The following is a 25,645-nucleotide window of genomic DNA, read 5'->3' as shown; positions in this document are numbered from 1 at the left end:
TCAGAGGAAGGCACTACAGAGGGTAGTGCTTACGGCCCAGTACATCACCAGGGCTTCCTGCAGTCCATGACCTCTATACCAGGCGGTGTCAGAGGAAGGCCCTACAGAGGGTAGTGCTTACGGCCCAGTACATCACCAGGGCTTCCTGCAGTCCAGGACCTCTATACCAGGCGGTGTCAGAGGAAGGCCCTACAGAGGGTAGTGCTTACGGCCCAGTACATCACCAGGGCTTCCTGCAGTCCAGGACCTTATACCAGGCGGTGTCGGAGGAAGGTCCTAAAAATTGTCAAAGATTCCAGCCGCCCCAGTCATAGACTTTTCTCTCTGCTACCACATGGCAAGCGGTACCGGAGCGCCAAGTCTAGGTCCAAGAGGCTTCTAAACAGCTTCTACCCCCGAGCCATAAGACTCCTGAACAGCTAATCAAATGGCTACCCAGACTATTTGCCTTGACCCCCACTACCCCTCTTCAATGCTGCTGCTACTCTCTTGTTGTTGTTATCTATGCATAGTCACTTTAATAACTCTACCTACATGTACATATTACCTCAACTAACCGGGGCCTCTGCACATTGACTCTGTACCCGATATAGCCTCCACATTGACTCTGTACCGGTACCCCCTGTATATAGCCTCCACATTGACTCTGTACCGGTACCCCCTGTATATAGCCTCCACATTGACTCTGTACCGGTACCCCCTGTATATAGCCTCCACATTGACTCTACATTCAGCATATCACTGTGAGGTCTACTACACCTGTTGTATTCAGCATTTCACTATGAGGTCTACTACACCTGTTGTATTCAGCATTTCACTGTGAGGTCTACTACACCTGTTGTATTCAGCATTTAACTGTGAGGTCTACTACACCTGTTGTATTCAGCATTTCACTGTGAGGTCTACTACACCCGTTGTATTCAGCATTTCACTGTGAGGTCTACTACACCTGTTGTATTCAGCATTTCACTGTGAGGTCTACTACACCTGTTGTATTCAGCATTTCACTGTGAGGTCTACTACACCTGTTGTATTCAGCATTTCCCTGTGAGGTTCTACTACACCTGTTGTATTCAGCATTTCACTGTGAGGTCTACTACACCTGTTGTATTCAGCATTTCACTGTGAGGTCTACTACACCTGTTGTATTCAGCATTTCACTGTGAGGTCTACTACACCTGTTGTATTCAGCATTTCACTGTGAGGTCTACTACACCTGTTGTATTCAGCATTTCACTGTAAGGTCTACTACACCTGTTGTATTCAGCATTTCACTGTGAGGTCTACTACACCTGTTGTATTCAGCATTTCACTGTGAGGTCTACTACACCTGTTGTATTCAGCATTTCACTGTAAGGTCTACTACACCTGTTGTATTCAGCATTTCACTGTGAGGTCTACTACACCTGTTGTATTCAGCATTTCACTGTGAGGTCTACTACACCTGTTGTATTCAGCATTTCACTGTAAGGTCTACTACACCTGTTGTATTCAGCATTTCACTGTAAGGTCTACTACACCTGTTGTATTCAGCATTTCACTGTAAGGTCTACTACACCTGTTGTATTCAGCATTTCACTGTGAGGTCTACTACACCTGTTGTATTCAGCATTTCACTGTAAGGTCTACTACACCTGTTGTATTCAGCATTTCACTGTGAGGTCTACTACACCTGTTGTATTCAGCATTTCACTGTAAGGTCTACTACACCTGTTGTATTCAGCATTTCACTGTAAGGTCTACTACACCTGTTGTATTCAGCATTTCACTGTAAGGTCTACTACACCTGTTGTATTCAGCATTTCACTGTGAGGTCTACTACACCTGTTGTATTCAGCATTTCACTGTGAGGTCTACTACACCTGTTGTATTCAGCATTTCACTGTGAGGTCTACTACACCTGTTGTATTCAGCATTTCACTGTGAGGTTCTACTACACCTGTTGTATTCAGCATTTCACTGTGAGGTCTACTACACCTGTTGTATTCAGCATTTCACTGTCAGGTCTACTACACCTGTTGTATTCAGCATTTCACTGTGAGGTCTACTACACCTGTTGTATTCAGCATTTCACTGTAAGGTCTACTACACCTGTTGTATTCAGCATTTCACTGTGAGGTCTACTACACCTGTTGTATTCAGCATTTCACTGTAAGGTCTACTACACCTGTTGTATTCAGCATTTCACTGTGAGGTCTACTACACCTGTTGTATTCAGCATTTCACTGTCAGGTCTACTACACCTGTTGTATTCAGCATTTCACTGTCAGGTCTACTACACCTGTTGTATTCAGCATTTCACTGTAAGGTCTACTACACCTGTTGTATTCAGCATTTCCCTGTCAGGTCTACTACACCTGTTGTATTCGGGAACAAATACATTTTATTTGACATACACAGTTGTCAGCCTAGAGCATTTGCAATTACTTAACCTAGTGTTCTAGAACACAGAACATTCTTACTAAACAAACCCCATTACCCAGAGTCCCTCAGGAGACAAGCAATTCACAATAATCATCTTTCTCTCTTTCTATCTCCAACTCTCTGTAACGGTTTTCTTCGTGAGAAGGAGAGTCGGACCAAAATGCAGCGTGTAGATTGCGATCCATGTTTTAATGAACAAACGTTAAACACGAATCAGTACAAAAACAATAAACGTAACGAAAACCTAAACAGCCTATCTGGTGAAAACACATAGACAGGAACAATCACCCACAAACACACAGTGAACCCCAGGCTACCTAAATATGGTTCCCAATCAGAGACAATGACGAACACCTGCCTCTGACTGAGAACCATATCAGGCTGAACATAGAAATAGACAAACAAGACATGAAACATAGAATGCCCACTCAGATCACACCCTGACCAATCAAAACATAGAAAATACAAAGTAAACTATGGTCAGGGCGTGACAGTACCCCCCCCCCAAGGTGCGGACTCCGGCCGCAAAACCTGAACCTATAGGGGAGGGTCTGGGTGGGCATCTGTCCGCGGTGGCGGCTCTGGCGCTGGACGTGGACCCCACTCCATGACAGTTTTAATCCCCCTCCTAAACGTCCCTAAATAGGTTACCCACCACAATGATAACATGGGACAGAGGGACAGCTCGGGACAGAGGTAACTCGGGACAGATGGGTAGCTCAGCCCTGAGAGGAAGCTCAGCACTGAGAAGAAGCTCAGCACTGAGAAGAAGCTCAGGCAGGTGGTTAGATCCGGCAGATCCTGGCTGGCTGGCGGTTCTGGAAGATCCTGGCTGACTGGCGGATCCGGAAGATCCTGGCTGACTGGCGGATCTGGGAGAATCTGGACGACTGGCAGATCTGGGAGAATCTGGCCGACTGGCAGATCTGGGAGAATCTGGCCGACTGGCAGATCTGGGAGAATCTGGCCGACTGGCAGATCTTGGAGAATCTGGCCGACTGGCAGATTTGGAAGAGTCTGGTCGACTGGCAGATCTGGAAGAGTCTGGTCGACTGGCAGATCTGGAAGAGTCTGGACGACTGGCAGATCTGGAAGAGTCTGGACGACTGGCAGATCTGGAAGAGTCTGGACGACTGGCAGATCTGGAAGAGTCTGGACGACTGGCAGATCTGGAAGAGTCTGGACGACGGGCAGATCTGGAAGAGTCTGGACGACGGGCAGATCTGGAAGAGTCTGGACGACTGGCAGATCTGGAAGAGTCTGGTCGACTGGCAGATCTGGAAGAGTCTGGTCGACTGGCAGATCTGGAAGAGTCTGGACGACTGGCAGATCTGGAAGAGTCTGGACGACTGGCAGATCTGGAAGAGACTGGTCGACACAGACTGGCTGCTCTGGCTGCTCCATGCTGACTGACAGCTCTGGCTGCTCCATGCTGGCAGACTGCTCTGGCTGCTCCATGATGACTGGTAGCTCTGGCTGCTCCATGCTGACTGGCTGCTCCATGCTGACTGGCAGCTCTGGCTGCTCCATGCTGACTGGCTGCTCCATGCTGACTGGCAGCTCTGGCTGCTCCATGCTGACTGGCTGCTCTGGCTGCTCCATGCTGACTGGCTGCTCCATGCTGACTGGCTGCTCCATGCTGACTGGCGGCCCTGGCTGCTCCATGCTGACTGGCGGCCCTGGCTGCTCCATGCTGACTGGCGGCCCTGGCTGCTCCATGCTGACTGGCGGCCCTGGCTGCTCCATGCTAACTGGCAGCTCTGGCGGCTCCTTGCAGACTGGCAGCTCTGGCGGCTCCTTGCAGACTGGCAGCTTTGGCGGCATCCTGCAGACTGGCAGCTCTGGCGGCTCCTTGCAGACTGGCAGCTCCATGCAGACTGGCAGCTCTATGCAGACTGGCAGCTCCTTGCAGACTGGCAGCTCCTTGCAGACTGGCAGCTCCTTGCTAACTGGCAGCTCTAAGCTAACTGGCAGCTCTATGCTAACTGGCAGCTCTATGCTAACTGGCAGCTCTATGCTAACTGGCAGCTCTATGCTAACTGGCAGCTCTATGCTAACTGGCAGTTCTGAACAGGCGGGAGACTCCGGCAGCGCTGTAGAGAAGGCAGGCTCTAACAGCGCTAAACAGGCGGGAGACTCCGACAGCGCTGAAGAGAAGGGAGGCTCTGGCAGCGCTGGAAAGGCGAGGCGCACTGTAGGCCTGATGCGTGGTGCTGGCACTGGTGGTACTGGGCCGAGGACACGCACAGGAAGCCTGGTGCGGGGAGCTGCTACCGGAGGGCTGGGGTGTGGAGGTGGTACTGGAAAAACCGGACCGTGCAGGCGCACTGGAGCTCTTGAGCACCGAGCCTGCCCAACCTTACCTGGTTGAATACTCACGGTCGCCCTGCCAGTGCGGCGAGGTGGAATAGCCCGCACTGGACTATGCAGGCAAACCGGAGACACCGAGCGCAAGGCTGGTGCCATGTAAACCGGCCCAAGGAGACGCACTGGGGACCAGCTGCGTAGAGCCGGCTTCATGGCATTAGGCTCGACGCTCAATCTAGCCCGGCAGACACGCGGAGCTGGAATATACCGCACCGGGCTATGCACCCGCACTGGAGACACCGTGCGCACCACTGCATAACACGGTGCCTGTCCGGTCTCTCTAGCCCCCCGGTAAGCACAGGGAGTCTGCCCAGGTCTCCTACCTGGCATAGCCATACTCCCTGTTAGCCCCCCCCCAAGAAATTTTTGGGGCTGCCTCTCAGGCTTCCATCCGCGTCGCCGTGCTGCCTTCTCATACCAGCGCCTCTCTGCTTTCACCGCCTCCATTCTTCGGTAACCTTCCTCGCACTGCTCCAGCGAATCCCAGGCGGGCTCCGGCACTCTCCCTGGGTCGGCCGCCCACCTGTCAATCTCCTCCCAAGTAGTATACTCCATACTGTACTCCTCTTTGGGCTGTTCCTGTTGTTTCTTCTCCCGCTGCACCTTAGTGCGGCTACACTCCCCTGGTTTAGCCCAGGGTCCTCTCCCGTCGAGGATTTCCTCCCATGTCCAGAAATCCTTATTGCGCTTCTCCTCGCGCTGCTCCTGCCTGTTGACACGCTGCTTGGTCCGTTGGTGGTGGGTGATTCTGTAACGGTTTTCTTCGTGAGAAGGAGAGTCGGACCAAAATGCAGCGTGTAGATTGCGATCCATGTTTTAATGAACAAACGTTAAACACGAATCAGTACAAAAACAATAAACGTAACGAAAACCTAAACAGCCTATCTGGTGAAAACACATAGACAGGAACAATCACCCACAAACACACAGTGAACCCCAGGCTACCTAAATATGGTTCCCAATCAGAGACAATGACGAACACCTGCCTCTGACTGAGAACCATATCAGGCTGAACATAGAAATAGACAAACAAGACATGAAACATAGAATGCCCACTCAGATCACACCCTGATCTGTCTTTCTCCCACTCTCTGTATCTCTGTCGCTCTTCTCTCTTTCCACTTCTCTCTCTCTCTAAGACAGTTTCAGGAAGTGACAGAGGAAGTGGAGTAGTGAGCCACAGTGTGTAACGTTCTCTGGTTTCTCTGTTCATAGACGAGGCGAGACAGAGAGAGGAGGGAGACAGACAGCGAGAGAGAGAGAGAGACAGACAGACAGACAGAGAGAGAGACAGACAAAGAGAAAGACAGCCAGAGAGACAGACAGACAGAGAGACAGACAGAGAGACAAAGAGACAGAAAGACAGAGCGAGACAGACAGAGACGGAGAGGGGGACAGACAGAGAGAGAGAGACAGACAGAGTATACTACTGAACTGTCTGTCTCGTCGAGGAACAGACAGAGAGAGAGACAGAATACTACACGTGTCTGTCTGTCTGACCGTGTGTCATGCGTTACCATGACGAGAGAAGCACTCATCAAACTCTTCATCCTCATCCTCCTCGCCTTCATCATCTGTCTCCCAGAGTTCTTCACTTCACACAGAGGTATTTATTTTCGTATTTATTATGGATCAAACAGCAACTACTCTTCCTGGGGTTTATTATGGATCCCCATTAGCTGTTGCCAAAACAGCAGCCACTCTTCCTGGGGTTTATTATGGATCCCCATTAGTTCCTGCCAAAACAGCAGCTACTCTTCCTGGGGTTTATTATGGATCCCCATTAGTTCCTGCCAAAACAGCAGCTACTCTTCCTGGGGTTTATTATGGATCCCCATTAGCTGTTGCATAAAACAGCAGCTACTCTTCCTGGGGTTTATTATGGATCCCCATTAGCTGTTGCCAAAACAGCAGCTACTCTTCCTGGGGTTTATTATGGATCCCCATTAGTTCCTGCCAAAACAGCAGCTACTCTTCCTGGGGTTTATTATGGATCCCCATTAGTTCCTGCCAAAACAGCAGCTACTCTTCCTGGGGTTTATTATGGATCCCCATTAGCTGTTGCATAAAACAGCAGCTACTCTTCCTGGGGTTTATTATGGATCCCCATTAGCTGTTGCATAAAACAGCAGCTACTCTTCCTGGGGTCCAGCAAAAATAAAGACAGTTTATACAATTTTAAAACATTACAATACATTCACAGATTTCACAATACACTGTGTGCCCTCAAAATAATCTGACAGATTAACAGACAGACACACACGTTTGTGACAGAAAGTGTGTGTTTATGTGTGTGTGTGTGTGTGTGTGTGTGAGAAAGACGGGGTTGTGAAACATACACCCTTTATCGTAACCGAGATCACTGACACAGGAAATATGACACAAACAGATACTTGAAACGTCACCTCTCTCTCTCTGCTGCAGCGAGGGTAAACTTCCACTGTGTGACCTTTGACCCCTGCGGGGACCAGGAAGTGCCAACGCAGTGCGACCCCGGGCTGACCCCTGCGGGACAGAACTCCAACCGGAGCGTCGAGGAGAAGCCCGTCTGTAACACCGGGAGGACGGGAGGTTCTGGAGTGAGCTGGTTGCTGTGTGACACGGAGACGGACCCGCCCGCTCTCCGTGGCAACGCCTCGCTGTCAGGTGGGCGGGGACTTCAGTTGGACGATCGACAGTTTAGACGGACCATTCGTTGATCGTACATCGATTGATTAACAGTTGATATTAAATAGTAGCTCTGTTTCCATCAAATTGGCAATATTTAAAGATCAGTATGAAGAGAAGAGGCATTTCCACCAAACGGGACATTTTGAGGATAAACAAAACTGAGTGATGATGTAGGACACGTAGAAACACATTTTTTTGGGGGGGGGGGGCGGGGGGGTTTCATGTACCGAATAACAATCTGAAAGGTCAATGTGTTTCCATCGCATTTTCAACAATAATGTTTGGTCACAACAAAAACTGCTGTGTTAAATAACCAAATGTGCTGTGGTCTTGACACCTGGTTAAAGATCCCACCGTGTCAAACAGTTAAAGACCCCACCGTGTCAAACAGTTAAAGACCCCACCGTGTCAAACAGTTAAAGATCCCACCGTGTCAAACAGTTAAAGACCCCACCGTGTCAAACAGTTAAAGATCCCACCGTGTCAAACAGTTAAAGACCCCACCGTGTCAAACAGCCGACCAGTTAAAGATCCCACCGTGTCAAACAGTTAAAGATCCCACCGTGTCAAACAGTTAAAGATCCCACCGTGTCAAACAGTTAAAGACCCCACCGTGTCAAACAGTTAAAGACCCCACCGTGTCAAACAGTTAAAGATCCCACCGTGTCAAACAACCGACCAGTTAAAGACCCCACCATGTCAAACAGTTAAAGATCCCACCGTGTCAAACAGTTAAAGATCCCACCGTGTCAAACAGCCGACCAGTTATAGATCCCACCGTGTCAAACAGCCGACCAGTTAAAGATCCCACCATGTCAAACAGTTAAAGACCCCACCGTGTCAAACAGTTAAAGACCCCACCGTGTCAAACAGTTAAAGACCCCACCGTGTCAAACAGCCGACCAGTTAAAGATCCCACCGTGTCAAACAGTTAAAGACCCCACCGTGTCAAACAGTTAAAGATCCCACCGTGTCAAACAGTTAAAGACCCCACCGTGTCAAACAGCCGACCAGTTAAAGATCCCACCGTGTCAAACAGTTAAAGATCCCCCCGTGTCAAACAGCCGACCAGTTAAAGACCCCACCGTGTCAAACAGTTAAAGATCCCACCGTGTCAAACAGCCGACCAGTTAAAGACCCCACCGTGTCAAACAGCCGACCAGTTAAAGTCCCCACCGTGTCAAACAGCCGACCAGTTAAAGATCCCACCGTGTCAACCAGTTAAAGATCCCACCGTGTCAAACAGTTAAAGACCCCACCGTGTCAAACAGTTAAAGATCCCACCGTGTCAAACAGTTAAAGACCCCACCGTGTCAAACAGTTAAAGACCCCACCGTGTCAAACAGTTAAAGACCCCACCGTGTCAAACAGTTAAAGACCCCACCGTGTCAAACAGTTAAAGACCCCACCGTGTCAAACAGTTAAAGACCCCACCGTGTCAAACAGCCGACCAGTTAAAGATCCCACCGTGTCAAACAGCCGACCAGTTAAAGATCCCATCGTGTCAAACAGTTAAAGATCCCACCGTGTCAAACAGCCGACCAGTTAAAGACCCCACCGTGTCAAACAGTTAAAGACCCCACCGTGTCAAACAGTTAAAGATCCCACCGTGTCAAACAGTTAAAGATCCCACCGTGTCAAACAGTTAAAGACCCCACCGTGTCAAACAGTTAAAGACCCCACCGTGTCAAACAGTTAAAGATCCCACCGTGTCAAACAGCCGACCAGTTAAAGATCCCACCGTGTCAACCAGTTAAAGATCCCACCGTGTCAACCAGTTAAAGATCCCACCGTGTCAAACAGTTAAAGACCCCACCGTGTCAAACAGTTAAAGATCCCACCGTGTCAAACAGCCGACCAGTTAAAGATCCCATCGTGTCAAACAGTTAAAGATCCCACCGTGTCAAACAGCCGACCAGTTAAAGACCCCACCGTGTCAAACAGTTAAAGATCCCACTGTGTCAAACAGTTAAAGATCCCACCGTGTCAAACAGCCGACCAGTTAAAGATCCCACCGTGTCAAACAGCCGACCAGTTAAAGATCCCATCGTGTCAAACAGTTAAAGATCCCACCGTGTCAAACAGCCGACCAGTTAAAGATCCCACCGTGTCAAACAGTTAAAGATCCCACCGTGTCAAACAGTTAAAGATCCCACCGTGTCAAACAGCCGACCAGTTAAAGATCCCACCGTGTCAAACAGCCGACCAGTTAAAGATCCCACCGTGTCAAACAGTTAAAGACCCCACCGTGTCAAACAGTTAAAGACCCCACCGTGTCAAACAGCCGACCAGTTAAAGACCCCACCGTGTCAAACAGCCGACCAGTTAAAGACCCCACCGTGTCAAACAGTTAAAGACTCCACCGTGTCAAACAGTTAAAGATCCCACCGTGTCAAACAGTTAAAGACCCCACCGTGTCAAACAGTTAAAGACCCCACCGTGTCAAACAGTTAAAGATCCCACCGTGTCAAACAGTTAAAGACCCCACCGTGTCAAACAGTTAAAGACCCCACCGTGTCAAACAGTTAAAGACCCCACCGTGTCAAACAGTTAAAGATCCCACCATGTCAAACAGTTAAAAACCCCACCGTGTCAACCAGTTAAAGATCCCACCGTGTCAAACAGCCGACCAGTTAAAGATCCCACCGTGTCAAACAGTTAAAGATCCCACCATGTCAAACAGTTAAAGACCCCACCGTGTCAACCAGTTAAAGATCCCACCGTGTCAAACAGCCGACCAGTTAAAGACCCCACTGTGTCAAACAGTTAAAGATCCCACCATGTCAAACAGTTAAAGACCCCACCGTGTCAACCAGTTAAAGATCCCACCGTGTCAAACAGCCGACCAGTTAAAGATCCCACCGTGTCAAACAGTTAAAGATCCCACCGTGTCAAACAGTTAAAGACCCCACCGTGTCAAACAGTTAAAGACCCCACCGTGTCAAACAGTTAAAGACCCCACCGTGTCAAACAGTTAAAGACCCCACCGTGTCAAACAGTTAAAGATCCCACCATGTCAAACAGTTAAAGACCCCACCGTGTCAACCAGTTAAAGATCCCACCGTGTCAAACAGTTAAAGATCCCACCGTGTCAAACAGTTAAAGACCCCACCGTGTCAAACAGTTAAAGACCCCACCGTGTCAAACAGCCGACCAGTTAATGACCCCACCGTGTCAAACAGTTAAAGATCCCCCCGTGTCAAACAGTCGACCAGTTAAAGACCCCACCGTGTCAAACAGTTAAAGATCCCACCGTGTCAAACAGTTAAAGATCCCACCGTGTCAAACAGTTAAAGACCCCACCGTGTCAAACAGTTAAAGACCCCACCGTGTCAAACAGCCGACCAGTTAAAGACCCCACCGTGTCAAACAGTTAAAGACCCCACCGTGTCAAACAGTTAAAGATCCCACCGTGTCAAACAGTTAAAGACCCCACCGTGTCAAACAGTTAAAGACCCCACCGTGTCAAACAGTTAAAGATCCCACCGTGTCAAACAGTTAAAGATCCCACCGTGTCAAACAGTTAAAGACCCCACCGTGTCAAACAGTTAAAGATCCCACTTCCTGTTTCCATCACATCTGTTGTGGTTATGACATTACTTCTTAAAAACTGTGAATGGAAACGTTTTTATTGACTGAAAACGTTGGATTTTACTCTTCACCTTTCCTTTCCCCCTCCTCTTCTCGCCTCCCCTCTTCCTCCTCTTCTCTCTTCTCTCCTTGCCTCCCCTCCTCCTCATTTCCTCCTCTTATCTTCTTGCCTCCCCTCCTCATTTCCTCCTCTTCTCTCCTTGCCTCCCCTCTTCCTCCTCTTCTCTCCTTGCCTCCCCTCCTCCTCTCTCCTCTTCTCTCCTTGCCTCCCCTCTTCCTCCTCTTCTCTCTTCTCTCCTTGCCTCCCCTCCTCCTCATTTCCTCCTCTTCTCTTCTTGCCTCCCCTCTTCCTCCTCTTCTCTCTTCTCTCCTTGCCTCCCCTCCTCCTCATTTCCTCCTCTTCTCGCCTCCCCTCTTCCTCCTCTTCTCTCTTCTCTCCTTGCCTCCCCTCCTCCTCATTTCCTCCTCTTCTCTTCTTGCCTCCCCTCCTCCTCTCTCCTCTTCTCTTTCTTGCCTCCCCTCTTCCTCCTCTTCTCTCTTCTCTCCTTGCCTCCCCTCCTCCTCATTTCCTCCTCTTCTCTTCTTGCCTCCCCTCCTCCTCTCTCCTCTTCTCTTTCTTGCCTCCCCTCTTCCTCCTCTTCTCTCTTCTCTCCTTGCCTCCCCTCCTCCTCATTTCCTCCTCTTCTCTTCTTGCCTCCCCTCCTCCTCTCTCCTCTTCTCTCCTTGCCTCCCCTCCTCTTCTCTTCTTCCCTCCCCTCCTCCTCCTTCTCTTCTCTCCTTGTCTCCCCTCTTCCTCCTTTCCTCCTCTCTTCTCTCCTCGTCTCCCCTCCTCCTTTCCCCCTCTCTTCTCTCCTCTCTCCTTGCCTTCCCTCCTCCTCCTTTCACCTCTCCTCCCCTCCATCTCTCCAGGAAGGAGGGTGTCGCTATCAGTGTTGTCTGAAGGAGGGAACGCGACTTTGTACGGCTTCCTGACAGAGGAGAAGAGGAGAAGAAAGAGGGGGAGGAAGAAGGACAAGGATTCATCTACTGCTGTTTTCGAACCCCGCCTCTTTCCATACCAACCAATCACAGCCAGTGTCTCCTTCATCTCCACACCCAAGGAACCAATGAGACAGCTGTAAAGTCTGACCTGCCCTGGACACGGCCACCTAGAAGTGAGTAGAGTTTGATCCCATGTGGCTCAGTTGGTAGGTGGAGCATAATGATACACAGAAGAAAGTTATTTTGTTTCTGGCCATTTTGAGTCTGTCATCGAACCCACAAAATGCTGATGCTCCAGATACTCAACTAGTCTAAAGAAGGCCAGTTTTATTGCTTCTTTAAATCAAAACATTAGTTTTCAGCTGTGCTAACAGAAATGCAAAATGGTTTTCTAATGATCAATTAGCCTTTTTAAAATTATAAACTTGGATTAGCTAACACAACGTGCCATTGGAACACGGGAGTGATAGTTGCTGATAATGGGTCTCTGTACGCCTATGTAGATATTCCATAACAAACCAGCCGTTTCCAGCTACAATAGTAATTTACAACATTAACAATGTCTACACTGTATTTCTGATCAATTTGATGTTATTTTAATGGACAGTGTTTTTCTTTCAAAAACAAGGACATTTCTAAGTGACCCCAAACTTTTGAACGATAGTGTAGGTTGTATTTACAATGGTGTTTGTTCTTCACTGGTTGCCCTTTTCTCGTGGCATCAGGTCACAAATCTTGCTGCTGTGATGGCACACTGTGGAATTTCACCCAGTAGATATTATAGTTTATCAAAATTGGATTGGTTTTCGAATTCTTTGTGTATCTGTGTAATCTGAGGGAAATATGTCTCTCTAATATGGTCATACATTGGGCAGGAGGTTAGGAAGTGCAGCTCAGTTTCCACCTCATTTTGTGGGCAGTGAGCACATAGCCTGTCTTCTCTTGAGAGCCATGTCTGTCTACGGCGGCCTTTCTCAATAGCAAGGCTATGCTCACATAGTCTGTACATAGTCAAAGCTTTCCTTAAGTTTGGGTCAGTCACAGTGGTCAGATATTCTGCCGCTGTGTACTCTCTGTTTAGGGTCAGTCACAGTGGTCAGGTATTCTGCCACTGTGTACTCTCTGTTTAGGGTCAGTCACAGTGGTCAGGTATTCTGCCACTGTGTACTCTCTGTTTAGGGTCAGTCACAGTGGTCAGGTATTCTGCCGCTGTGTACTCTCTGTTTAGGGTCAGTCACAGTGGTCAGGTATTCTGCCGCTGTGTACTCTCTGTTTAGGGTCAGTCACAGTGGTCAGGTATTCTGCCGCTGTGTACTCTCTGTTTAGGGCCAAATAAAATTCTAGTTTGCACAGTTTTTTTTGTTAATTTTTTCCAATATAACCCTAACCCTCTCTCTGTCTCTCTCTCTCTCTCCTCCCCCTCCTCCCCCTCTCTCTCTCTCTCTCTCCTCCCCCTCTCTCTCCTCTCTCTCTCTGTCTGTCTCTCTCTCTCCCCCTCTCTCTCCTCCTTTCCCTCTCTCTCTCCTCCTTTCCCCCTCTCTCTCCTCCCCTCTCTCTCCTCCCCCTCCCTCTCCCCGCTCTCTCTAGGTGAGTGGTTGTGTGTCTTCAGGGTGGCGTGGTTGGTCCTGGTGGTTGTGGTCATGTTGACCGTCCTCACCACGGTCCTGGGTCTGATCTACTGGAGGACTCGCTGCTGTCGAAGTGAGTCACACACACACAGTCTTGTATAACTAACCTTGTGGGGACACACAGACACACACACACACACAGTCTCGTATAACTAACCTTGTGGGGACACACACACACACACACCGTCTCGTATAACTAACCTTGTGGGGACACACAGACACACACACAGACACAGTCTTGTATAACTAACCTTGTGGGGACACACAGACACACACACACACACAGTCTCGTATAACTAACCTTGTGGGGACACACACACACACACACCGTCTCGTATAACTAACCTTGTGGACACACACACACACACACACACACACACAGTCTCGTATAACTAACCTTGTGGGGACACACACGCACACAGATACACACACAGTCTTGTATAACTAACCTTGTGGGGACACACAGACATACACACACAGTCTTGTTTAACTAACCTTGTGGGGACACACAGACACACACACAGACACAGTCTTGTATAACTAACCTTGTGGGGACACACAGACACACAGACACACACAGTCTCGTATAACTAACCTTGTGGGGACACACACACACACACACCGTCTCGTATAACTAACCTTGTGAGGACACACACACACACACACCGTCTCGTATAACTAACCTTGTGGACACACACACACACACACACAGTCTCGTATAACTAACCTTGTGGGGACACACACGCACACAGATACACACACAGTCTTGTATAACTAACCTTGTGGGGACACACAGACACACACACAGACACAGTCTTGTATAACTAACCTTGTGGGGACACACAGACATACACACACAGTCTTGTTTAACTAACCTTGTGGGGACACACAGACACACACACAGACACAGTCTTGTATAACTAACCTTGTGGGGACACACAGACACACAGACACAGTCTTGTTTAACTAACCTTGTGGGGACACACAGACACACACACAGACACAGTCTTGTATAACTAACCTTGTGGGGACACACAGACACAGTCTTGTATAACTAACCTTGTGGGGACACACAGACACACACACACAGTCTTGTATAACTAACCTTGTGGGGACACACAGACACACACACACAGTCTTGTATAACTAACCTTGTGGGGACACACAGACACACAGACACAGTCTTGTATAACTAACCTTGTGGGGACACACAGACACACACACACAGTCTTGTATAACTAACCTTGTGGGGACACACAGACACACACACACAGTCTTGTATAACTAACCTTGTGGGGACACACAGACACACAGACACAGTCTTGTATAACTAACCTTGTGGGGAGACACTTACCCTAAACACACAGTCTTGTATAACTAACCTTGTGGGGACACACAGACACACACACACAGTCTTGTATAACTAACCTTGTGGGGACACACAGACACACACACACAGTCTTGTATAACTAACCTTGTGGGGACACACAGACACACACACACAGTCTTGTATAACTAACCTTGTGGGGACACACAGACACACACACACAGTCTTGTATAACTAACCTTGTGGGGAGACACTTACCCTAAACACACAGTCTTGTATAACTAACCTTGTGGGGACACACTTACCCTAAACACACAGTCTTGTATAACTAACCTTGTGGGGACACACTTACCCTAAACACACAGTCTTGTATAACTAACCTTGTGGGGACACACTTACCCTAAACACACAGTCTTGTATAACTAACCTTGTGGGGACACACTTACCCTAAACACACAGTCTTGTATAACTAACCTTGTGGGGACACACTTACCCTAAACACACAGTCTTGTATAACTAACCTTGTGGGGACACACTTACCCTAAACACACAGTCTTGTATAACTAACCTTGCGGGGACACACTTACCCTAAACACACAGTCTTGTATAACTAACCTTGTGGGGACACACTTACCCTAAACACACAGTCTTGTATAACTAACCTTGTGGGGACACACTTACCCTAAACACACAGTCTTGTATAACTAACCTTGTGGGGATACACTTACCCTAAACACACAGTCTTGTATAACTAACCTTGTGGGGACACACTTACCCTAAACACACAGTCTTGTATAACTAACCTTGTGGGGACACACTTACCCTAAACACACAGTCTTGTATAACTAACCTTGTGGGGACACACTTACCCTAAACACACAGTCTTGTATAACTAACCTTGTGGGGACACACTTACCCTAAACACACAGTCTTGTATAACTAACCTTGTGGGGACACACTTACCCTAAACACACAGTCTTGTATAACTAACCTTGTGGGGACACACTTACCCTAAACACACAGTCTTGTATAACTAACCTTGTGGGGACACACTTACCCTAAACACACAGTCTTGTATAACTAACCTTGTGGGGACACACTTACCCTAAACACACAGTCTTGTATAACTAACCTTGCGGGGACACACTTACCCTAAACACACAGTCTTGTATAACTAACCTTGTGGGGACACACTTACCCTAAACACACAGTCTTGTATAACTAACCTTGCGGGGACACACTTACCCTAAACACACAGTCTTGTATAACTAACCTTGTGGGGACACACTTACCCTAAACACACAGTCTTGTATAACTAACCTTGTGGGGACACACTTACCCTAAACACACAGTCTTGTATAACTAACCTTGTGGGGATACACTTACCCTAAACACACAGTCTTGTATAACTAACCTTGTGGGGACACACTTACCCTAAACACACAGTCTTGTATAACTAACCTTGTGGGGACACACTTACCCTAAACACACAGTCTTGTATAACTAACCTTGTGGGGACACACTTACCCTAAACACACAGTCTTGTATAACTAACCTTGTGGGGACACACTTACCCTAAACACACAGTCTTGTATAACTAACCTTGTGGGGACACACTTACCCTAAACACACAGTCTTGTATAACTAACCTTGTGGGGACACACTTACCCTAAACACACAGTCTTGTATAACTAACCTTGTGGGGACACACAGACACACAGACACACATCTTAAACAAATTAAAAAGTTTTTATGTACATGGGTTGAAATTAAATTATTTGCCTCTCCCTCTTCTCCTTTCTCCCCTTTCTCTCTCCTACCCCTCCCTCTTCTCCTTTCTCCCCCTTTCTCTCTCCTACCCCTCCCTCTTCTCCTTTCTCCCCTCTCTCTCTCCTACCCCTACCTCTTCTCCTTTCTCCCCCTTTCTCTCTCCTACCCCTCCCTCTTCTCCTTTCTCCCCTCTCTCTCTCCTACCCCTCCCTCTTCTCCTTTCTCCCCTTTCTCTCTCCTACCCCTCCCTCTTCTCCTTCTCCCCCTTTCTCTCTCCTACCCCTCCCTCTTCTCCTTTCTCCCCTCTCTCTCTCCTACCCCTCCCTCTTCTCCTTTCTCCCCTCTCTCTCTCCTACCCCTCCCTCTTCTCCTTTCTCCCCTCTCTCTCTCCTACCCCTCCCTCTTCTCCTTTCTCCCCTCTCTCTCTCCTACCCCTCCCTCTTCTCCTTTCTCCCCTCTCTCTCTCCTACCCCTCCCTCTTCTCCTTTCTCCCCTTTCTCTTTCCTACCCCTCCCTCTTCTCCTTTCTCCCCTTTCTCTCTCCTACCCCTCCCTCTTCTCCTTTCTCCCCTCTCTCTCTCCTACCCCTCCCTCTTCTCCTTTCTCCCCTCTCTCTCTCCTACCCCTCCCTCTTCTCCTTTCTCCCCTCTCTCTCTCCTACCCCTCCCTCTTCTCCTTTCTCCCCTTTCTCTCTCCTACCCCTCCCTCTTCTCCTTTCTCCCCTTTCTCTCTCCTACCCCTCCCTCTTCTCCTTTCTCCCCTCTCTCTCTCCTACCCCTCCCTCTTCTCCTTTCTCCCTCTCTCTCTCCTACCCCTCCCTCTTCTCCTTTCTCCCCTCTCTCTCCTACCCCTCCCTCTTCTCCTTTCTCCCCCTTTCTCTCTCCTACCCCTCCCTCTTCTCCTTTCTCCCCCTTCTCTGCCTTCCCCTTCCTCTCTGCTACCCCTCCCTCTTCTCCTTTCTCCCCCTTTCTCTCTCCTACCCCTCCCTCTTCTCCTTTCTACCTCTTCTCCTTTCTCCCCCTTTCTCTCTCCTACCCCTCCCTCTTCTCCTTTCTCCCCTCTCTCTCTCCTACCCCTCCCTCTTCTCCTTTCTCCCCTTTCTCTCTCCTACCCCTCCCTCTTCTCCTTTCTCCCCCTTTCTCTCTCCTACCCCTCCCTCTTCTCCTTTCTCCCCTCTCTCTCTCCTACCCCTCCCTCTTCTCCTTTCTCCCCTCTCTCTCTCCTACCCCTCCCTCTTCTCCTTTCTCCCCTCTCTCTCTCCTACCCCTCCCTCTTCTCCTTTCTCCCCTCTCTCTCTCCTACCCCTCCCTCTTCTCCTTTCTCCCCTCTCTCTCTCCTACCCCTCCCTCTTCTCCTTTCTCCCTACTCTCCTACCCCTCCCTCTTCTCCTTTCTCCCCTCTCTCTCCTACCCCTCCCTCTTCTCCTTTCTCCCCTCTCTCTCTCCTACCCCTCCCTCTTCCCCTTTTCTCCCTTTTCTCTCTCCTACCCCTCCCTCTTCTCCTTTCTCCCCTTTCTCTCTCCTACCCCTCCCTCTTCCCCTCTCTCCCTCCCACCCCTCCCTCTTCTCCTTTCTCCCTCTCTCTCTCCTACCCCCTCCCCCTCCCTTTTTCCCCCTCCTACCCCTCCCTCTTCCCCTCTCTCCCCCTTCCTCTCCTACCCCTCCCTTCTTCCCTCTTTCTCCCCCTCTGCCTTCCCCTTCCTCTCTGCTACCCCTCCCTCTTCTCCTTTCTCCCCCTTCCTTCTCTCTCCTACCCCTCCCTCTTCTCCTTTCTCCCCCTTCTCTGCCTTCCCCTTCCTCTCTGCTACCCCTCCCTCTTCTCCTTTCTCCCCCTTTCTCTCTCCTACCCCTCCCTCTTCTCCTTTCTCCCCCTTTTCTCTCTCCTACCCCTCCCTCTCCCCCTCCTCCCCTCCTTCTCTGCCTTTCCCTTCTCCCTCTCCTACCCCCCCTATCCTCCTTTCCCCCCCTTCTCTGCCTTCCCCTTTCCCTCCTCCTACCCCTCCCACTCCTCCTTTCTCCCCCCATTTTCTGCCTTCCCCTCTCCCTCTCCTACCCCTCCCTCTTCTCCTCTCCCCTCCCTTCTCTGCCTTCCCCTCTCCCTCTCTCCCTCTGACCCCTCCCTCTTCTCCTTTCTCCTCCCTCCTCTGCCTTTCCCTTCTCCCTCTCCTACCCCCCCTCTCCTCCTTTCCCCCTTTCTCTGCCTTCCCCTCTCCCCTCCCCACCCCCCCCCTCCTCTCTCTCCCCTCCCAGAGGAGCCCAGAGTGTATCCAGCCAGTGTGTTCCGGACCAGAGGATTCAACACGGACCTCCCTGATGTCTCTGTTTCACTACATCACTCCTCAGGTACCTCTCTCTCCCCCTCCCAGAGGAGCCCAGTGGGTTCCAGACCAGAGGATTCAACACGGACCTCCCTGATGTCTCTGTTTCACTACATCACTCCTCAGGTACCTCTCTCTCTCTCCCCCTATCTCCCTATCCCTCTCTCTCCTCTTCTCTCCCTATCCCTCTCTCTCTCTCCCTATCTCTCTCTCTCCCCCTCTCCCCACCCCCCTCCCTATCTCTCTCTCCCCCTCTCCCCTACCCCCTTCCTCCCTCCCTGATCTCTCTCTCCCCTCTCCCTCTCTCTCTCTCTCCCTCTCTCTCTCTCCCTATCTCTCTCTCTCTCCCTATCTCTCTCTCTCCCCCTCTCCCTATCCCTCTCTCTCCTTCTTCCCTCCCTATCCCTCTCTCTCTCCCCATCTCTCTCTCTCCCCCTCTCCCTATCCCTCTCTCTCTCTCCCCCATCTCTCTCTCTCCCCCTCTCCCTATCCCTCTCTCTCTCCCTATCTCTCTCTCTCTCCCCCTCTCCCTATCCCTCTCTCCTCCTTCTCTCCCTATCCCTCTCTCTCTCTCCCTATCTCTCTCTTCCCTCTCCCTATCCCTCTCTCTCTCTCCCTATCTCTCTCTCTCCAGCAGAACACAGAATAGCCTGCATCCCAAATGGCATCCTACCCTATGGTCACTGCACTATATAGGGAATAGAGCCCTATGGTCACTGCACTATATAGGGAATAGAGCCCTTATGGTCACTGCACTATATAGGGAATAGAGCCCTATGGTCACTGCACTATATAGGGAATAGAGCCCTATGGTCACTGCACTATATAGGGAATAGAGCCCTATGGTCACTGCACTATATAGGGACTAGTGGGGCTAGAGACAGGCACTGCACACTTCTCCGTTGAGTAGTGGGGCTAGAGACAGGCACTACACTTCTCCGTTCAGTAGTGGGGTGAGCAGACAGGCACTACACTTCTCCGTTCAGTAGTGGGGCTAGAGACAGGCACTACACTTCTCCGTTCAGTAGTGGGGTGAGAGACAGGCACTACAGTTGTCTGTTCAGTAGTGGGGCTAGAGACAGGCACTACACTTCTCCGTTTAGTAGTGGGTGAGACAGGCACTACACTTGTCTGTTCAGTAGTGGGGCTAGAGACAGGCACTACACTTCTCCGTTCAGTAGTGGGGCTAGAGACAGGCACTACACTTGTCTGTTCAGTAGTGGGGCTAGAGACAGGCACTACACTTCTCCGTTCAGTAGTGGGGCTAGAGACAGGCACTACACTTGTCTGTTCAGTAGTGGGGCTAGAGACAGGCACTACACTTCTCCGTTCAGTAGCTGGGATAGAGACAGGCACTACACTTCTCCGTTCAGTAGTGGGGCTAGAGACAGGCACTACACTTGTCTGTTCAGTAGCGAGTCTAGAGACAGGCACTACACTTCTCCGTTCAGTAGTGGGGCTAGAGACAGGCACTACACTTGTCTGTTCAGTAGCGAGTCTAGAGACAGGCACTACACTTCTCCGTTCAGTAGTGGGGCTAGAGACAGGCACTACACTTGTCTGTTCAGTAGTGGGGCTAGAGACAGGCACGACACTTCTCCGTTCAGTAGCTGGGATAGAGACAAGGCATGACACTTCTCCGTTCAGTAGGAGAAGTGTGAAACGTACATGTAGCATGTAGATATACATTTCACAAGAATGACACATTTAACTTATCCCAGTGTTCAGTAATTGTTAGCTTGGTGAACTATATTTTCAGAGTAGCTTCCTCAACTGTGTGTGTGTGTGTGTGTGTGTGTGTGTGTGTGTGTTGAGTAGTAATGTTGTGTTTTCAATGAACAGGCCTGTTGTCACCTATTCATGAAGAGAAGACTGCAGGTAAGGAACACACACACACACACACACACACACACACACACACACACACACACACACACACACACACACAGGAACACACAGGAACACACACACAGGAACACACACACACACACACACAGGAACACACACACACACACACAGGAACACACACACACACACAGGAACACACACACAGGAACACACACACTGACCTTGCTACGTGTGTGTGTTCTCAGAAGACGAGCCTCGTCAGGGTTACTACGGTAATGACACAGGTGAGAGTTCTAAAGACAATGTTCATTAATTAATACCTGTAATAATATATATATATATATATTAACACCTATAATAATATATAAATACCTATAATAATATATAAATACCTATAATATATATATAAATACCTATAATATATATATAAATACCTATAATATATATATAAATACCTTTAATATATATATAAATACCTATAATATATATATAAATACCTTTAATATATATATAAATACCTATAATATATATATAAATACCTTTAATATATATATAAATACCTTTAATATATATATAAATACCTATAATAATATATAAATACCTATAATATATATATAAATACCTTTAATATATATATAAATACCTATAATATATATATAAATACCTATAATATATATATAAATACCTATAATATATATATAAATACCTTTAATATATATATAAATACCTATAATATATATATAAATACCTATAATATATATATAAATACCTTTAATATATATATAAATACCTATAATATATATATAAATACCTTTAATATATATAAATACCTATAATATATATATAAATACCTTTAATATATATATAAATACCTATAATATATATATAAATACCTTTAATATATATATATAAATACCTATAATATATATATAAATACCTTTAATATATATATAAATACCTATAATAATATATAAATACCTATAATAATATATAAATACCTATAATATATATATAAATACCTATAATATATATATAAATACCTATAATATATATATAAATACCTTTAATATATATATAAATACCTATAATATATATATAAATACCTATAATATATATATAAATACCTATAATATATATATAAATACCTATAATATATATATAAATACCTATAATATATATATAAATACCTATAATATATATATAAATACCTATAAATATATATATAAATACCTATAATATATATATAAATACCTATAATATATATATAAATACCTATAATATATATATAAATACCTTTAATATATATATAAATACCTATAATATATATATAAATACCTATAATATATATATAAATACCTTTAATATATATATAAATACCTATAATAATATATAAATACCTATAATAATATATAAATACCTATAATATATATATAAATACCTATAATATATATATAAATACCTTTAATATATATATAAATACCTATAATATATATATAAATACCTATAATAATATATAAATACCTATAATAATATATAAATACCTATAATAATATATAAATACCTATAATATATATATAAATACCTATAATATATATATAAATACCTATAATATATATATAAATACCTATAATAATATATAAATACCTATAATAATATATAAATACCTATAATAATATATAAATACCTATAATAATATATAAATACCTATAATATATATATAAATACCTATAATATATATATAAATACCTATAATAATATATAAATACCTATAATGATATATATATATTAATACCTATAATATATATATAAATACCTATAATAAATATAAATACCTATAATATATATATAAATACCTTTAATATATATAAATACCTTTAATATATATATAAATACCTTTAATATATATATAAATACCTTTAATAATATATATAAATACCTTTAATATATATATAAATACCTTTAATATATATATAAATACCTTTAATATATATATAAATACCTTTAATAATATATATAAATACCTATAATAATATATAAATACCTATAATAATATATAAATACCTATAATAATATATAAATCCCTGTAATATATATATTAACACCTATAATAATATATAAATACCTATAATGATATATATATATATTAATACCTATAATATATATATAAATACCTTTAATAATATATATAAATACCTATAATATATATATAAATACCTTTAATATATATATAAATACCTTTAATAATATATATAAATACCTATAATAATATATAAATACCTATAATAATATATAAATACCTATAATAATATATAAATCCCTGTAATATATATATTAACACCTATAATAATATATAAATACCTATAATGATATATATATATTAATACCTATAATATATATATAAATACCTTTAATAATATATATAAATACCTATAATATATATATAAATACCTTTAATATATATATAAATACCTTTAATAATATATATAAATACCTATAATAATATATAAATACCTATAATATATATATAAATACCTATAATAATATATAAATACCTATAATAATATATAAATACCTATAATAATATATAAATACCTATAATAATATATAAATACCTATAATAATATATAAATCCCTGTAATATATATATTAACACCTATAATAATATATAAATACCTATAATGATATATATATATATTAATACCTATAATATATATATAAATACCTTTAATAATATATATAAATACCTTTAATATATATATAAATACCTTTAATAATATATATAAATACCTATAATAATATATAAATACCTATAATAATATATAAATACCTATAGAATATATACAAATCCCTGTAATATATATATTAACACCTATAATAATATATACATACATAGGTATATATATATATACCTATAAAGGATATATATATTAATACCTATAATAATATATTAATACCTATAATATATATATAAATACCTTTAATAATATATATAAATACCTATAATATATATATAAATACCTATAATATATATATTAATACCTATAATATATATATATATAAATACCTACAATATATATATTAATACCAACTAACATCTCTCTCTCTTTCTTTCTTTATCTGTGTCTCTCTCTGTGTCTCTGTCTCTCTCTGTGTCTCTGTCTCTCTCTCTGTGTCTCTCTGTGTCTCTGTCTCTCTCTGTGTCTCTCTTGCTCTCTGTCTCTCTCTCTGTGTCTCTCTGTGTCTCTGTCTCTCTCTGTGTCTCTCTTGCTCTCTGTCTCTCTCTGTGTCTCTCTGTGTCTCTGTCTCTCTCTGTGTCTCGCTCTCTGTCTCTCTCTGTGTCTCTCTCTCTCTGTGTCTCTGTCTCTCTGTGTCTCTCTCTGTGTCTCTCTGTCTCTCTGTGTCTCTGTCTCTCTCTCTCGCTGTCTCTGTGTCTCTGTCTCTTTGTCTCTCCCTCTCTCTCTCACTCTGTGTCTCTCTCTCTCTGTCTCTCCCTCCAGCGCTCCACCACCGTGGCCACCCTCTCCACTCATCCCTTTCTCCCGAAGAGCTCTAGATGAACAGAGCAGAAGACAGGAACACCAAGACATTACTTCCTTTTAACATCTTGACAGTTTTTTTTTTTAACAAATGAATGGTGTCCCTGAATGGTCCCTGAATGCTGTCTTGATGGGGGGGGGGGGGGGTCATTGCCCTCCTGGGTCCTGGATACTGAGACTCCCGAAGGACATTTCTCCCCCCTCACGAGGACATTTTAGGATTAGGGAAAATATGATTTTTTTATGGAAAAACATTTTGTGTGTGTGTGTGTGTGTGTGTGTGTGTGTGTGTGTGTGTGTGTGTGTGTGTGTGTGTGTGTGTGTGTGTGTGTGTGTGTGTGTGTGTGTGTGTGTGTGTGTGTGTGTGTGTGTGTGTGTGTGTGTGTGTGTGTGTGTGTGTGTGTGTGTGTGTGTGTGTGTGTGTGTATGTATATATATATAAGACATGGCTCTGAAGCAGTTAAAAGGTTTAAAAAATGTGTTTTTATTCTTCGTTGTTGTTGGTATGTTGTGATTAAAGGTTCCGTTGTCAGATTCCATCTCCGTTACCATAGCAGCAGATTAATAAACGATTCAACAACGACTTAATAAACCAGTGGATCTAAAAAACAAATACACACATAGAAATAGAAATATAGAACATTATAGTTCTGGTCCTTTTTTTGTCTTTGTCCGTTAATGTCAAGGTTAGTTGTTCTGCCATTTCAACAAGGTTAGTTGTTCTACCATGTAAACAAGGTTAGTTGTTCTACCATTTCAACAAGGTTAGTTGTTCTACCATTTCAACAAGGTTAGTTGTTCTACCATTTCAACAAGGTTAGATGTTCTACCATGTAAACAAGGTTAGTTGTTCTACCATTTCAACAAGGTTAGTTGTTCTACCATGTAAACAAGGTTAGTTGTTCTACCATTTCAACAAGGTTAGTTGTTCTGCCATTTCAACAAGGTTAGTTGTTCTACCATGTAAACAAGGTTAGTTGTTCTACCATTTCAACAAGGTTAGTTGTTCTACCATTTCAACAAGGTTAGTTGTTCTACCATTTCAACAAGGTTAGTTGTTCTACCATTTCAACAAGGTTAGATGTTCTGCCATGTCAACAAGGTTAGTTGTTCTACCATTTCAACAAGGTTAGTTGTTCTGCCATTTCAACAAGGCTAGTTGTTCTGCGATGTAAAGAAACACACCT

At 44.9% G+C, this 25,645-nt stretch overlaps 1 protein-coding gene and 1 long non-coding RNA gene across 2 annotated transcripts; both read left to right on the top strand.

Moving 5' to 3' along the window:
• Positions 1-5,930: 5,930 nt before the first annotated feature.
• On the top strand, positions 5,931-24,997 carry LOC149980670 (uncharacterized). Its single transcript, XM_090188686.1, has 8 exons — positions 5,931-6,397; positions 7,216-7,437; positions 11,962-12,206; positions 13,621-13,734; positions 19,007-19,200; positions 20,917-20,952; positions 21,168-21,206; positions 24,420-24,997. The coding sequence occupies exons 1-3, from the start codon at positions 6,310-6,312 to the stop codon at positions 12,171-12,173; spliced, it is 522 nt and encodes a 173-aa protein (XP_090044812.1). The 5' UTR covers positions 5,931-6,309; the 3' UTR covers positions 12,174-12,206; positions 13,621-13,734; positions 19,007-19,200; positions 20,917-20,952; positions 21,168-21,206; positions 24,420-24,997.
• Positions 24,998-25,039: 42 nt separating this feature from the next.
• LOC149980669 (uncharacterized) lies at positions 25,040-25,327 on the top strand. The gene is made up of 2 exons (XR_016484062.1): positions 25,040-25,144; positions 25,197-25,327. It is a non-coding gene; the product is annotated as an uncharacterized LOC149980669 (long non-coding RNA).
• Positions 25,328-25,645: the final 318 nt, after the last annotated feature.

This window comes from Oncorhynchus mykiss, chromosome 10, assembly GCF_057628025.1.
Source record: "Oncorhynchus mykiss isolate SJ-2025 chromosome 10, ASM5762802v1, whole genome shotgun sequence".
NCBI lineage: Eukaryota > Metazoa > Chordata > Actinopteri > Salmoniformes > Salmonidae > Oncorhynchus > Oncorhynchus mykiss.
The sequence above is the reverse complement of the archived record's forward strand: the minus strand, read 5'-3'. Positions and strand labels throughout refer to the sequence as shown.

Coding starts and splice junctions, on each gene's coding strand:
- LOC149980670 (XM_090188686.1), top strand. CDS start 6,310: ATGACGAGAGAAGCACTCATCAAACTCTTCATCCTCATCCTCCTCGCC. Junction 6,398..7,215: donor GTTCTTCACTTCACACAGAG/GTATTTATTTTC, acceptor TCTCTGCTGCAG/CGAGGGTAAACTTCCACTGT. Junction 7,438..11,961: donor TGGCAACGCCTCGCTGTCAG/GTGGGCGGGGAC, acceptor CCATCTCTCCAG/GAAGGAGGGTGTCGCTATCA.